The 15,730-nt window shown below is 44.9% G+C and overlaps 1 protein-coding gene across 2 annotated transcripts in view; it reads right to left on the bottom strand.

The window, feature by feature from the left end:
* Nucleotides 1-2,798: 2,798 nt before the first annotated feature.
* The window catches only part of LOC142884624 (cell adhesion molecule DSCAML1-like), a 48,045-nt gene continuing 35,113 nt past the window's right edge, over nt 2,799-15,730 (bottom strand). Inside the window, exons 13-33 of one of the 2 annotated variants that reach the window (XM_076020399.1) lie at nt 15,237-15,333; nt 14,972-15,100; nt 14,720-14,887; nt 14,544-14,614; nt 13,918-14,158; nt 12,981-13,127; nt 12,243-12,398; nt 10,656-10,795; nt 8,464-8,617; nt 7,748-7,865; nt 7,433-7,596; nt 7,231-7,329; nt 6,754-6,942; nt 6,047-6,334; nt 5,808-5,963; nt 5,628-5,658; nt 5,408-5,526; nt 5,167-5,319; nt 4,868-5,068; nt 4,314-4,625; nt 2,799-3,841 (exon numbers count right to left, since the gene is read on the bottom strand). In XM_076020399.1, the coding sequence (XP_075876514.1) occupies nt 3,408-3,841; nt 4,314-4,625; nt 4,868-5,068; nt 5,167-5,319; nt 5,408-5,526; nt 5,628-5,658; nt 5,808-5,963; nt 6,047-6,334; nt 6,754-6,942; nt 7,231-7,329; nt 7,433-7,596; nt 7,748-7,865; nt 8,464-8,617; nt 10,656-10,795; nt 12,243-12,398; nt 12,981-13,127; nt 13,918-14,158; nt 14,544-14,614; nt 14,720-14,887; nt 14,972-15,100; nt 15,237-15,333 (3,567 nt within the window). In that variant the 3' untranslated portion in view covers nt 2,799-3,407. Of the gene's footprint in view, nt 3,842-4,313; nt 4,626-4,867; nt 5,069-5,166; nt 5,320-5,363; nt 5,527-5,627; nt 5,659-5,807; nt 5,964-6,046; nt 6,335-6,753; nt 6,943-7,230; nt 7,330-7,432; nt 7,597-7,747; nt 7,866-8,463; nt 8,618-10,655; nt 10,796-12,242; nt 12,399-12,941; nt 13,128-13,917; nt 14,159-14,543; nt 14,615-14,719; nt 14,888-14,971; nt 15,101-15,236; nt 15,334-15,730 lie in introns of those variants that run through there. The other variant, XM_076020398.1, reaches the window with a different exon arrangement.

Below are 15,730 nucleotides of genomic sequence, written 5' to 3'. Positions count from 1 at the left end.
AACTATTGTCACAGTATCTGTTTAACTGCCTACACAGTGGAGTAAGGACCACGGTGGGGTGTTTGACATTATTGGGTTAGCACGCCATCTTCTGGCCATATGACTGTAAGCAAAGGCAATATAATACAAATCCAAACGTGCATTTCCATTCGCGCATAAAAGCCCTAAAAAAACAACAAAAAAACTAATTTAAGCTCCACCCTGTTTTGTCTTAAAATGTAAGGCACCGTGAATTTCTTTAGGCTCCCTGAGTGCAGGAAAAAATAAATATACAGTGAGAAAAAACAAAACAAAAAACGAGTGTCATCTTCAATAAGATATCAATAACAGTAGCCTACATCTTTTATGTTCCCTTTAACTTTTGCCATTCGTTATTTCTGTATTGTTCCTTCTTTTGAATACAATTGCTTGCTTGTGGAACCACTCAGCTGCAACTAGTTGCCACTCTAGATTTAACAAATTATTTTACAAATTAAAGAATAATTTATTTACTTAGATTAAGAACGACATGATGACTCGGTGTTCCTCTCAACACCCAAAACAGCCAGCTCTGTCTTATTGCTGCAAATAATAAGTATTTCCGGCACCAGGACCAAGAAGCATGAAATAATACATTTCCTGTCTATTACCACTTCCTCCTACTTGAAATGGTCACATGAATTTTGTTAGTTTAGTTTAATTTTAGCTAAGTTTAAAAAAAAATAAGGGTGAGAAGTGCATATTGTAATGCCGTTCAACACAAAGTCAAAATTGACAAAATGAAAGACTAAAGAAGATCTTTATCATTTTAAGTGCTGGTGATGGTTTTGAAGACTTTGTCATTCTGCTGTGGCCTCCTTTTCTCTTAATGACCACAGATACACATTTGACTCTTTGACCCATTAATTTGACTCATTGGTGGACACATCAGAGTAAAGCATGCACGCACACAGTAGGTCCATGATCAGTTTTTACACGTTTAACACGCTCGAAATAAAACACAAACCCGTTGTGAATGACAGAAGCCGTGACGTATGAAAGATAGCTTTATTGCACAAGGTGTTAGAATGATCTTTTTAGTTTTGCTTTCTTTTCATAGAAAATGTACTTTTGAACACAAGCAATTGCTATAACAAGCAACTCAAACAAATGTTTTGGATACCCTCAACATTTTTTTTTGTTTGTTTTTGATTTTCATACATGTTTTCCCTTCAATTTTTCCCTTTTAGCAAGCATGCAATGATTTTTCTTGAGGATGAACAAAAATACAAAATAATGATATTAAAAAAAAAGGAATAGGACAAATGACAACATCAAAAGACCTTTAAAAAAAGAATAAAAATCCAAGAAATTTGTATCAAAAACAAAGGGAAAAGAAAATGTTGTTTTGCCCATCTCAAAAGTATATATTTTTTTAAATTTCTGATACTAATTGAATTTCGAAATTGGGGCATTCAACCCTGATGTGTCCCTTGATTTATTCTGACGAAAATAGCTCTTCGTACAAAACAGTGTTTATGTACAAAACTCAATCTATAAACAACACTGACAAAGGTAGCGATGATGGGTCTAGTGTGTTTAGGGTGATGAATTCTTACTTTAGTACGCCTGAATGGAGGAAAAGAGCAGGAGTCCTCAATTTTCAGGTGCAGAGACCGACTCCAGTCACATATATGTACACAGCAGTAGTTGGTGTGACGGAGAGAGCTACGAGTCCCTGATTTCGGCTGAGCAGGTCAAGCCACAGGCCTCATACCTTAGTACTGTTTAGCCCCCGAAACTGAAATTTTGACAAGCCCCTCCCCAAAATAACGATGGATATTATAAATCAATATCAACAGACCGATAGATACCCGTCCCCTTTACATACAAACAAAGAACAAACAAACAAAGCAAATGGGTAAATAAATATAAACCACAAAACACTATCATGGAGATGCTTCATGAAGACATTCCAATAGGTTCTTGTGTGAATGTACATTAGAGAAAATAGAGGGTTATGGAGATAAAGAAACTGGGACATATACAGTACTTCAAACAGGGCAACGACAAATATATCCATTTTCAAAAACTGAACTCCCTGACATTTAAAATCGCTCAACATCATATTATTTTTACTTCATTCACATCATTAATGGATTTCCTTCATCTAATTGTACATTTCCTCAAAAGGTCAAAGGTCGGCTAGGTGTCATTGAGGCTGGCTGGGAGGTCGATTAGATCTGGTGTCACAATCAACTATTTTTCACCCCCTGCCAACTGTTCTAAAATATTTAATCTACTTGTAGATCCTCCCTGACAGATACTTGGCTTATATATGGTTATTGTATGTATGAACCATTCAGGTTTACAGCGATCATTGTGTGATCCCAGCCAGCCTGCCATCACAGGACGTCAAACCAAACAACACATCTTTACGTTATTTGGAATGAGCCATTCTCTTACAATGCAGGAGCGCACTCCTCTCTTTAGTCTGTCTACATACAGAAAACATACAGAACATCCCATATATATACTATAATTTTTCTTTATTCCAACTTTTTTTAATTTCTCTTGTAGATTTCATGATTGAGCGATTGTCTCGTTCTTAAATTTGACAATAACATTAAATTGCTGTATGTACTACTACACTATTGTAGTATAAACAATTTATATTTAGTCATAATTTCACTTAAATGTCAATAATATACCTACATAGAAATATATATGTATATTCTTTATAATACCAAATATTCTCTATTTGTGATGTGAGAAATTATAGCTTGCTCATTTGTGTTGTCATGATTCGATTATAGGCTTCGCCACTGTCACTGACATTTATGTTGTGGAAGTTGATATTTAAAGTGAACCTGAATTATTATTTCTTCTGGGATTGGCAGAGAGTCAGCCAATAGCTATTCGGGACTTTAAGAGACACATAAAGGGTCAAAGATACAGCAGAATAGGGGAACTTAACTGTAAGTCTGGAATATTGACAATAATACTCAAACTATGGAGGACAGTATGTGTGTGTGTGTGTGTGCATGAAAGACATTATGGCCACACAGCTTCATACTGGCTATCGCAGTCTTCATCATCATAAACACAGAGTGCTCAGCTCCTCGGTTAAAAGTCAATATTTCCAAATGACCACAAAAATCACTTCCTGCTCTCCCCGCAAGCACTGAGCAGAGCTGAGCACCAGCCGGCTGGAACTGTTAGTTGGAGTTAGTAAATCTTTTACAGAGTCCCAGGTGAACATAAAAAAGGGGGTTAGCTGGGTCTCTGTCTCTGCCGAGGAAAAGTTAGACAGAACGCTTGGGCAGCTCACCATTAGTTAGGTTTAAAGAGAAATGACTGCTTGCCCTTTCTGCTCCAGACTGACGAGCACCAGAGCGGGGCTTGGCTGAGGAGTGGGACGGCGATGCGAGTCCATGCGACAGAGCTCACTACACAAGCGTGTATGACTTGGAGTAGGCGCCCACGCTCTGTTTCTGCAGTCTCCCCAGTGCGGAGGAGCTGCTCTCCAGCAGCGAGTCTCTGGAGCCGCCCACCTTGTTACTGTTGGTGGGGTTGCTGCTCGTGCTGGAGGTGGAAGCCGTGGCTGCAGCGTTAGAGCTGGGCATGGTGAGAGTCCTCTGGGGCAGGGTGGCCGTGCCCGAGCTCGCACCCAGGCTGCTCAGCCCCGAGTGGCCCAGCGTCAGGGCCTGCTGCTTGGCAGAGTCTAGTGTCTTGTGGCGGCCCTGGGTGTGGTACGCCCGCTGCGTCAGGCTGCGGATCGAGGCCTCCCGTGGCGGAACCACTGGGCACGGGTCGTGCAATTCGCCTTGCTTGCGAAAGAACGGATCCGTCTTCATGTAGAGGGGCAGGTTGCAGAATTCACCTGAGGAGGTAGAGGCAGAGCATTGGGATGAAAATGATTTTAAGATCCCATTGGTTTTAAACTACTTTTAAAAGAGAAACTCATTTGTACAACTGTGTTTTTAACACTTTTTGAAAAGTCGAGCCAAAAAGTGAATAAATGAAAGGCTAGAAAAATTTAATTGAAGGTAATTCTGCACAATATTTACTTTTACTTTAAAATCTTTTGTACGCTTTCAAAAATTACAGTGAAGACAAACCATTTGTTGTAGGCCTGCTTCTCATTCAAACTCAATGAGAAGCAGGTAAACTAATTTTCTTTTTGAGACAAATGATTTTTTAACTAAATCAATGAATTCATTTTTGGACTTTTTATTAAAATGTGATGATCGCATTAAAATATTTTTCGGTGTGTCTTCACATTGTAACCAAATTCCTCACATACAAAATGCAGTTGGCCAATCAGAATTGCCTCTGTGTAAATCCATACTTACTTTTGTTTGCTCGGTGGGGGATGGGGACGGCCACGTTTTTCCCGCGGTCGTAGTCCTGTGGTTTGGGAGGCGACGCGGTGAAGCGGCAGATGCCCGGCTCGGACGGCGTGCTGAGGGAGGTCATGCTGTCGGCGGGGTCGTTGGTGCCCGTGGTCATTTGGTCGGACGAGCTGTCGGAGATGAAGCACTCGGTGATGGTGAACTTGGCGTGCTGCAGGTGCTCCTCCAGCTTGGCATGCTCGTAGGCCCTGGCCAGCTCCTCGTAGGTGGAGGAGGCGCTCTCGGTCGACACCATGCTGTTGCGGCCCTTGTCTGGAGGAAGAAGACAAAACTTGAAAACCGATCTATTTTGCTAAATTTATTTTGTAGGTTCTTATTTTTCTTTTTTTTTTATATATTTATTGACCCCTAAAATAATTTTTCCTGCTCTGTAGCACGAGATTGCAGAAATGTAACGTGCAATATAAATATTTTTTTAAATTCTTATTCTGATTTGAATGAAAACTAGCGTGCGGATCAAATGTGAAACCTGCATCGGGCCGCGGTTGACTCACCCGTGTCCTGCGAGAGGCTGGCGCTGTAGCTGTCGCTCTCGGTGGCTGTGATGCCGTGTGAACCCATCGTCCTCCAGTCTGAGGTCAGGGTTCGCGCAGAGGCCGTCGACTGGCTCTGACTGGGCCGGCTCAGGGTCCACTGGCTGGAGTATCTGTTCCTGGAGCTGTGGGCAGATTTGATGCTCTTCCTGGACACGGGGTCTGTCGGGGGTGGCAGCACAGAGGCGTCGTCGTCAGTGAAGCAAGCGGCAACGCAACCGACCGCATAAACATCCTCGTCTGGAAGCGGAAGAACTCACTTGTTCCTGGACGAATGTCCGACATGTCGATTAAAGGCCCCGAGTTCTGGATGAGGGCCTGGTGGTGCAGAGACACGCCTGTGCAGAAGTTCTGCGGATTGACAGATTGGTTGAACTCTGTGTCCGTCACTGGCACTGCAGCCTTGTCTTCCCCTGTTGGAGGCCCAAAAAAAAAATACAAAGTGAATACCAAGACCGGATGCTAGATGTTGCTAAATGAGGTGTGAATGCAGCCACATGCCTATCTGCTTAATGCCCTCCTTGTCCTCTATGAGCAGCTGAACACGTGGAATGTCGATGTGGAGCCTCGGCCCTTGAGGGGGGCCCTTCACTGGAGTGTCGATGCTGCGATTGTTCTTGCTGCACATGCACGGACAGAGACGCAAACAGTCAGACTGATGCCTCTTAGAAGTGTTTCCTAAACTACGAGGCCGCATAGATTACAAAAAACTGGCTTTTACCTAATAAGCATCTCAGCGAGGCTCTTGGCATCTGTAGGAAGACAACATCTTGATTAGATCAAAGTTGGCTGTGAAGATAATCTTTGCAACTTGTCCCTTCAGTAACACCATTCATCCATTACACTTATTAACACGGATCACTGTCTGAAAAAACAAACAAACTCTCTTGTCATTCTTCACCTCGCAGTCGTTTCAGCCTCTTCTCCTTGCGCTTTTTGCGGATAATGAAGAGCAGGGCGACGCCCAGAGTGACCAGGATGACGGGGGAGCCGATGGAGAAGAGCTTTTTCACGTCGTCGCCTTCCCCACGCGCCGACTTGATAGGCGGGATTGTACCTGTGCAGAGTGGAAGAGGACAGTAAGACACGGAGGGTCCACAGGAAGAGGGCGCGACGGACAGAAAAGCGGCAGGTACTCACTGCCGTCGTAGTCGGTGGTGGCAAACTGGGAGCTTTGGTTGCCGCAGCCAGCGCTGTTGCAGGCCTTCATCTTGAGCTCATACCAGGTGGCCTCGCGCAGCTCGCTGAGGAAGAGCTGAGTGGTGGAGTTGGCCTTGAGGCTCTGCCAAGCCCACGTGCCTTTGGGCCGGAAGTCCAGCATGAGGTCAGTGATGGGGCAGCCGCCGCTGGTCCAGCCCTGCAGGTTGAGTCCTGCGTGGGTGGAGTTGATGTGGGTGAGCAGCGGCTGGTCCTTGTTAAACACCGGTTCTGTGGAAAAGAGGAGCAGCAAGACTGAGACACAACTAAAACTGGGAAATCTGGCACAACTATATTTTTTTGAATTTTTGTATTCATGTTTTAAAATAAGGAATAAGCGGGTAAAGAAGATGAATGAATGTTTTAAAATATAAATGAAATATTGCCACACCGCTGAATTACTTGTCGCATAACTAGTGAAAATAAATGGATGAGGGATGTTTGATAATAATAACAAAAGGTGTTTTGCATGGATCAAGATCCACTGATTTAGGAACAAAAAAGGTATAATTCTCCAAAAAAATCTGAATGTGTTAGAAACACTAATTATGATAGATTTATAGCGCATGTGAAATAAAAAACTCTCTGACACTTCGGTTCCTGTGATCCCTCAAACCCAATAAGACTTTACCCCCCCCGCCGCTGCTCACCCCTTCCATGTGTCTTGGCCTCAATGATCTCACTGATGCGCCCTGAACCCACGCTGTTCTTGGCGGCCAACTTGACCTTGTACCAGGTTCCACAGCGCAGATTGTCCAGCCTGAAGGATCGTTCACTGGAGCTTATGAACACGTCCCTCCATTCCTCTGTGTTGTCCACTGAATACTGCAGCACGAATCCTGCAGAGTCACATAGCACAGATTTATGTCAGTTACAATTATCACAATTCGTTTATTTCTGCAGATAATCTAAAAAGTTTAATTCTTGTCGCTACTTTAAATGACCGCCAGGGGGCAGTAGAAAGCTACTGATGGCTATACATTGGCAACCACGCAACCGGAGTCGCTGTTGACAACGTTTCCAGCATAAATGATCTGCCGCTAACAGAAGGTAGTAGTGATTGTTTTCTGATAGAAGCACATTTGGAGGTTGTTGAACTTGTTACAGATCAATTTTGAGGCATTTACCTCTGATAGAGCTTCCGCCGTTGTCCCCAGGAATCCAAGCCAGGGTGATGGAGGAGGTGGAGGTGGTGGAGACAGTCAGACGAGGCTGATCAGGAGGAACTAAAAGTGCACACAGAGAATGGCTGAGTCGAGCAAACGGGCAGAAGCAAACTGCAAATTCACTGGTGAATTCCATCCAAACTAGCGCTCAGCTGCCGCTCACCTTGCACCACCAGGTTGACGATGATGGTGTCGAAGCCCAGGGTGTTCGTTGCAGTGCAGGTGTAGTACCCAGAATCCTCTGCTTTGACCGAACGGATCACAAGCGTGCCATTGGACAGGACCTGCCGCTGGTTGTCTGCTGTCACTGGAATGGCAGTGTCCTCACTGGAGAAAGAAATACAAATTGTTTTATTTCATTCCAGAAAGAAAAAAAAACACGTCAGGTTGTGTGTGGGTGGGTCACACACACACAAACACACACACACACACACACACACACACAAACACACACACACACACACACACACACACTCACCTGTCTTTGGTCCATTTAATTGTGGGTGCCGGTTCTCCCACTGAGCTGCAGGGCAAACGGACCTCCTTCATCCATGGTGTGGTTACTGTGCCACCAAAGGACAGGATCTTGGCCGGGACTGCACACACAAAGCCATAAGACAATTAAAGCAACACACGGATACAATTTGTGAAAATGAAATCCCATTCTCTGGGCAGTTTGCTAAACGGGCTGCCTGAGGCCTCTGCTTATTGTAAAGGAAAGAAAAAAAAAAAGCAGTAGAGTGCTGTTTAACCTCTGCCCCTCCCTCACTCCTCTCACTTTTCACTCTATCTTTTCGCCATAGATCCTCCCCTCTATTGATCCCCTGCCTGCTACCTCTCCACCCAAGGGTCATTTTACTGGATAGGCCCTGTTCATCAGCACATAATTAACAACAGTGTTTTCTTGCAACACAGTCGCTGCTCGGTCAATACTATGGCTGTCAATCAATAAGAGAGAGAGAGAGGGAGAGAGAGAGAGTGAGAGAGAGAGGGAGAGAGAGAGAGATAGTGAGAGAGAGAGAGAGAGAGAGAGAGAGAGAGCAGACAGAGCAGGCCGGGCCGAGTGATGAAAGCGGTCTGTGCGGCAGAGATCATGTTGCCATTTTATAGTCCTCTTTAGTGCGGCCTCCCCCGTAACCTTTAGAGAGATCCCTTCAGCCTTCCCTCCACCACGGGCTGGCCTGCAGGACCCACCTTTCCCAGCAGGCTCCACTATGACCTTTGAGCTCATGTTGCCTCGGCCGGCGGTCGTCACAGCTGCAGCCCAGATGTGGTACTGTTTGCCACGGCTGAGGTGCGTGATGCGATAGAAGAGCATCTCCGGGTTGGCCTCGTACTCGCTGGGTGCCTGGAACAGTGAGCACGCAATGTCAAGTGAGCGAGCAACTGTGAAACAAACAAACAACACGGTGACGCAAAAAGCTATATACTATGTATATTATACCAAGGTTTGTGTGTTTTAAATGATTTATTTTGAATTTGAATTTAATTTTCAAAATTCTAATTTTAATTTTTGACTTTTACTTGCTCTAAAAGAGTAAAACCTAATTTTTCCGGGCCTCTGCCAGAAACTACAAACTGAGGCCGCGAAATTAAGTGAAGCATTTTTTTAAGGCCACATTTTTCTCCTTTATATATATATCAATAACAATAAAAGTATTTTATGATATGAATTCAAAACAGCATCTGTTTTGACTGTACACTCCATTTCCATGTCAAAAACATTGTGGCTGCCATCAGCAATTTACAGGAAGAGAGTAAAACCTGCAGAATTCAAGCTTTTGTTGTTCATCGTTGTAAAAACTGAAAAACAATCAGTCTTGATAAATTGTTGGTGACTGCGCTATCGTTATTTGTTCACTATGTAGTCTAGTCTCATAAAATATATAGTTAGGCAAACATATTGGACATTCAATGGAATTTAAAATGAAGACATTTTCAATTCTGTTAATAACTAGGCCATTATCAACATTTAATTATTTTGATTTCACTTTTATGAACCACAAAAAATACCTTTAGTCTCCAAAAACATGAATACATAGATGGTTTAAAATAAAATTTGTATTTAATGGCATGAACAATTTGCAGACACAGTTATGATTGAGGGCATTCCGGCTGATGGAACGGCTGATTTATTTTTGAAATTGCGTCACATGATTTCATGATTGTAGCGTGATCAGGGACTCCGACCTCGGCGAACACCGACACGCACGGAACTAGGTTAAGAAAAATCACATTCCAGGCCTCGGTGCTGCATTGAATGATGTGTTCCTGTCTGTGTTTTTACTTCAAAGGCATCTTTAAAGAGAAAGTGGTACACGCGCTGCAGACACACACAAATGCGCACGCAAAAACAACTCCATTTTTGTTTTCCGTTCATTCGATCTGCTCATCTTCAGCTTCTTCCCCATTTCCTTTGCCCCTCTTTTCCTCTATCTCTCACTCTGTCTATTCAGTAAAGAGGAGAGGATGGAGAGAAGGAGGCAGGAAGGGAGGGTGGGGCAATGTGTGTTTCTTTGTGTGTGTGTGTGTGTGTGTGTAGGGGTGTGCATTTGAAAATTCCTCCAGCATAGCGGCAGTGTTGTGGTGATCCAGGGAGTGATACAGGGAGATAATGAAAAGACGGACAAAAGCACTCTCATCTTGATGTGACTGATACCCACCTCTGCTCCTCCCTTCTACCACCCCCAACTCCTCCACCCTCATCGCTCTCTCTCTCCCTCTTTTTCTCCCATTCCCCCTCTCTCTTTCTCGCTCTCTCCCCATTTTCCTCCAATGGTGGTTGTCCTTTTCTCTCTCCCAGTCTCCCCTCTCTCCCCCCACCCTTCCTCTCCCCGCCCGCCCGCCCGCCCGTGTGCTCATTTACATGGCACTCATGCACGGAGAGGGAGGGGTATTTGTGAATAATAAGAAAGTGAGATTTCAGCTTGATATCAGATTTCACCGCACATTCCTGTCCCTGCGTGTGCGCGCGCACGTGCCAAAGCGCAAAAAAAACCCCTACAAAAAACGAGATGGCTCGCGCGCATGTATAAATAGAAAACGTTAAAATGTTATGTCTGCGTGCGCGTGTGCCTCTTATGCGGCAGAGTGCATGTGTGAGCTTGTTCTCCTCCTCATTTGCATATCTACGTCTCATCACGTTGCCAAGACAACCTCATCTGTTCATCTGGGAGGGCAGGAAATAAAGCGGCGGTGCAAATGCAGTGAAAGAGAGACAAGCGCGAGAACACATACACATGCGGGTTCAATTGAGATTGGCCCCTAACAAGTCATTTATCTCAATTTGGATATTTTAATGGAGTTGACAAATTAATTTCCCTTATTACCAAAGAAAAAAATACAAAAAAAAAAAAAAAAATCCCAGCCATGATGAAAGGACCTACCGGCTGTCCAGACCCTGGACTTGAGCAGTAGATGGTGTACTTGCGGATGACACCATTGGGTTTGTGGGGAGGCAGCCATGACACGACCACACTGTTGGGGGAGGAGGGGACTGCCTTGATGCCTGCTGGGGGACCAGGAACTGTAGGGAAGACACAGGAACACCGAGGAGGCGGCCATGATTATACAATAAGGGGCGTGTCTTGGTGTGCGTGTGTGCGCATTCCAAATGTTGGGTGTTGGATGGCTATTAAAGTGAGCGGGCTTGTTTGCAGATTGCCAGTCTTATCCGGCGCTAAGCCGCTCTGAGAGGACTTGGAAGAATTCCCCTTTGGGGTGGACGACAGTGACATATGTTCAGTCAGACGTCGGTCAGCAATTCTCGCTTGGCGACGCCCAGCGTTCTCTTAACTGTCGGAGCCGCAAACAGATTAGACACCCGCGTCTGATCCGCCGCTCGCCACTTCAGCTCTGACGCCGGCCGCCACTTCATGCCCTCGCTGACATCGAGAGGCGAGAGGCGGCTTTAGAAGGGCCGGGCTTTTGTGCGGAAAGACACACATCAGGATTGTGTGCGAGGGGCGAACACTCCTGCTTTTGTCACATCGCTCACTTTTGTGCCGAGGCTATTCAGCGACCACCATAAATATAAGTGGAGCTCGACACTGGGCCTCATGGAGGGGCTGTATGGGAGTGTACAACTCTGTTGTCTTTCTAGCCCACAATGCCACTTTGTGTTTACAGCAGGGCCCCCCCACGGCCGAGTGCTTCGTGCTGCCAGCCAGGGGACGGCAGGGGATGAAAGAGTGTCAGGGATGATAGGTGCAGTTCCTCGGGGGAGTGATGGTGGAGGCGTTGGGGAGGGGCGTCATTATCATAACTGGACCTCCGTGTCAAAGTAGGAGTGGTAATTTGTGGGTGAGTGGATGGGAGGGGTGCTGGGGGCAGAGGGTCCCATCTGGTGCCCAAAATCTACCCGGGACGGGAGACAGGCAGAGGCAATCTGCTGCACCGTCAGCACAGCCCCCGGGATGACGGCGAGGAGGGAGGTGCGACGGGACCAATGTCCTTATTTACATGATGGAGCTTCGTCGCGTTGTTGGTGCGGCGCCTCAAATTGAAATTCCTTTTAATGCCTATACATGGGGCCGCCGTGATATTTTTATCTCTCCATCTCTAACCCTCAGGCCCCTCCCACTCTCCACCCTCTATAAAGAGACATGGATCTGCCTGTAATCTCGCCTCCATTGGTGTAAGCACAAAATTAATTCTCTCTAATCCGAGAGGAGTTAATCCCTTTGCCTATGGCAAGAGTGCAGTGGAGAGGATGCAGGCTGATGGCTGACTCCTAGGCGCTATATGCTCCCAGAGAGCACCCCGCCCTCCTCCTACCCCTACCCCCCCCTTAGCCGTGAGCCGTGGACCCAAAGCCTCTTAATTCTCATTAGCACTGCTAATGGAGCTCTCCAGCATAAATAAGCTTTTGTCATGAGTTTGAGATAAAGCCCGGCACCCTCTTTACATGCCCCCCAGACTGGCTTGATGCTTCCTGTTATCATTTCATGCTTTACGTTGTGTCTAAAACTCACGGTCTTCCCGGGTTTGAATGTAGAGAACATTGCTGCGGACTCCGTCTCCGGCTTGCGTGTAGGCCAGCACCTGGACACTGTAGTTGGTGAACTTCTCCAGCCTTCGCAGCTCCACTTGTTCACGTGTGGTGGTAATATTCTGCATCTCGCCCCATTCTGAGGGGTAGATGGAGAACTCTTTAGACGTCAAGTCGAGACTGAGGTGAGGAACTGGCAGAAACTGGCTAACATCTTGCTTCATTGATTATATTTTGAAGAGAATATGGTAACTGCAGGACGCAGGGAATTGAAATTCTTCAGATTCTGTGTGTTCTGCAATATATTTTACTTTAGAAGCCTACAGATGATTACATAAATAAAGCAAATTATGCCAATTTTTTGGGCATTTTGTTTTCACACTAAATACTTTTATTTAAAAAAAATATCTGAAACAGAGTAAGGCGTAAACACATTAAACTACACTACACAATTTCGTCAACAATCAACAACTCTAATCAATTACCAAGAAACAACAACAAAACACAGACAAACACAAAAGAGGCAAAGGAACAGGAAGTGCATTATGAAACAGGTCAGGATACAACACTGACATTGTGCGACTCACAACACTGACAGAGGAACAGGCGGGTAGGTGGGTGGTGGGGTGTGTTGGGCAGGTTGGTTGTTGGAGAGGTTTAGAATGAGATAGGTGATAATTACTCTGCATTGGCCACTGGGCCTGGCCCCCACAGCACCCACCTCCATCGGGGAAGAGGGACCAGAACACAACCCGGTAGCCTTTCAGCACACCGTGCAGTGTCAGCCGTGGAGGCTCTGCCCAAGTGATCACAGCCTCGTCGGACGTCACAGAGATGGCCCGCACGTTCTGCGGAGGCTCACTGGGCACTGCAGGGACACAGGAGGAAGTGTTAGTCCTGCATCCACTCCAAACAACATCATTTTTGAGACAAACAGCGTTTTGGTCCTTCAAAAAAACAACACCTGATTATTATTGCGACTAAAACAACCTGACTGGTTAAGCTTGTCATCATTCTCAATAGCTGTTGGTTCAGCAAATGTATGTGTGTAAGTGTCAACACCTTCAGCGGTGACAATGCAGGTAAATCCGATGGGTTGAGCCAAGAAGTGAAGGATAAAATCTTTGGAGGACAATGAATATCACGACTGTTGCAGCTGATCAGGGTGTCTTTAACCGACAGCAGGAATCAAAATGGGAATGGCAAGCATCAGACTAACAGAGGAAACGCAAAGCGGCAAAATAGTGGACTAATGAAGGGGAAGAGAAGGAAACCAATAGGAGGCGGAGGAGGACAAAGGAGGTGGAGTGGGGAGACATCCGGAGAGTAATGGGGTTCCTTGTTCCACTCTTGCTCGCTACCAGTCTAATGAGGGTGCTAATTAAAATGGGCTGAAGAATGGGGGATGTGCTACTAGTTCTGCTTTCCCACTCTTTTGATTACATGTCTATATATGGTTGTCATCAGCACTGATTGAATGACTGCCATTCTGTCGCTACAGTCAACCCTGTTCTCTTTCATGTGGAAAATGGGCTTCATAGAACAGACTCTGACTGCCTTCTCATGTTTTGCCACACTCCACTTGCTCAGCGGAAATCCTAAATCCTTTTCTTTCATCCGGCAGCCTTGTTTCTAATTTCTCTCCAGGCGCCTCTTACCATCTTCCAGTGTTGTAGCGTTGATCTCAGTACTGGACGGGCCCGTTCCTGCTCTGTTGAAGGCTTGGACCACAACCCCGTACTGGGCAAACTTCTTGAGGTTGTCCAGGGTGTAAACTTCACTGTCTCCTGTCGCTTTCATCTCCACAATGCTGTACTGGCCATTGCTGCCCGGGCCGTTTTCTCTGTAGCCAATCTGGTAGCCTCGGATAACCCCATTCTGCAGCTCCTTCTTGGGAGCCTGGAAGAAATCCATGCCAAATATTAACTCTGGTGTCTGCTTCCAAATCTGTTAGTAAGTTAGAGTATGGTTGATTTTAAGATTTGGCAGTTTCATTATAAAACAAATAACAAAGAAGTTTGATTTTTCTTTTTTCTTTTTTTAATCTTGAAATGACTTACTGAGAAGTCTGTAGTAAGTGATCCCTTACTAACATTGCTAACATGATATTCAGAGAATAAAGGCAAATATAACCATACATTTCCTTAATTACTGTATTAAATTAACATGTATTCATAGTGATATGTATCACAGATGGCTATGACTATATGGCAGATACAAGACTTCCCATATTCAGCCTTCAGCATTTTTGCACGACAACTAGTAACCACAATATTCAATTTACCCTCCAAGTCACACGTATGCTCTGTGATGTCATTGGCTGGAGGATGACATCCATAGGGGGTCCGTCAGGTGCTATAGATGTGAAGTTTCAAAGAAAAATGTTAGTGTTTGGCATTGAGAGATCTATTCTGGACAAAAACACACTCAAGTGTACTTAAGGGGATAATAAGAACTTACGTGCTTCCTCAGTACTGATTGTCAGCTCTTTGCTGGGAAGGCTGCGGCCAATCTTGTTGTATGAGTACATGCGGATACTGTAAACACAAGCTGGATGCAGTTCGACAATGTTTGCTTGGTTGTTGGTTGGAGAGATGTTCCTGGTTGTGTACATGTGATCCCAGGTGTCTGTCGAATACAAAAAGATTTTGTTTAAGGCCACAATCTTAACAAAAAAAAGGAAAGCAACCGCCACGTTTCGAGGATGCACACCTGACTTGTTCTTGTACTCAATATCGTAACTGGTGATGATGCTGTTTCCATCGAACCTCTGGATCCAGCGCAGGTTCATGCTTCTGTCTTTCACCTCTCTCACTTCCAGTTCAGGGGGATCTGGAGGTTCTGCGCGATGGATGCAGAGGACACGAGATTAACACATCAGAAAATTATCTTCTGATGTTGCTGCGTCACTCATCACACATCAATCAGGATCCCTTTGAAATACCAATACGGGGAATACGATATATGTGAAATATACCCTGCACAGTGAGCTGAATGAGTCCTCGACCCTCTCCGTAGGAGTTGATGGCATGGCAGGAGAAGAAGACAGAGTCGCCTCGCTCAGCAGGGTTTAGCTGTGAGCATCAAGAATAGAGACAAAGGTTACAAGTTGCCACAGAAGATACCAAAAATGCAAAATGTCAAAGATATTGGTGCCTATCCCAGATATTTATATTATACGTATCCCAAAGGAGTTATTTCACCTTTTCACAAATGAACTGTAATGCTTAGAATTATAGAGCAACACAAAATATGTGTCCAGACAATAAAAAAAATTATATTCTGTTTTTCTCCCTAAAGATTCTTAATAAAAATCAAATAACATTGCCTCCATATTTTCTTAATTTTTTTTTCTTTAGATTTTAATCAAGCTTCAGTTTGCACCTTTAACACTGATTATTATATGCATATATCAAGAAAAACTGCGCTATATGATCATATGTTAAAACAAAATCAGATATTTCTCTTAAG

Source organism: Nelusetta ayraudi, unplaced genomic scaffold (assembly GCF_046127955.1).
Source record: "Nelusetta ayraudi isolate G7.1 ecotype Tasmania unplaced genomic scaffold, CSIRO-AGI_Nayr_v1 ptg000011l, whole genome shotgun sequence".
NCBI lineage: Eukaryota > Metazoa > Chordata > Actinopteri > Tetraodontiformes > Monacanthidae > Nelusetta > Nelusetta ayraudi.
The sequence above is the reverse complement of the archived record's forward strand: the minus strand, read 5'-3'. Positions and strand labels throughout refer to the sequence as shown.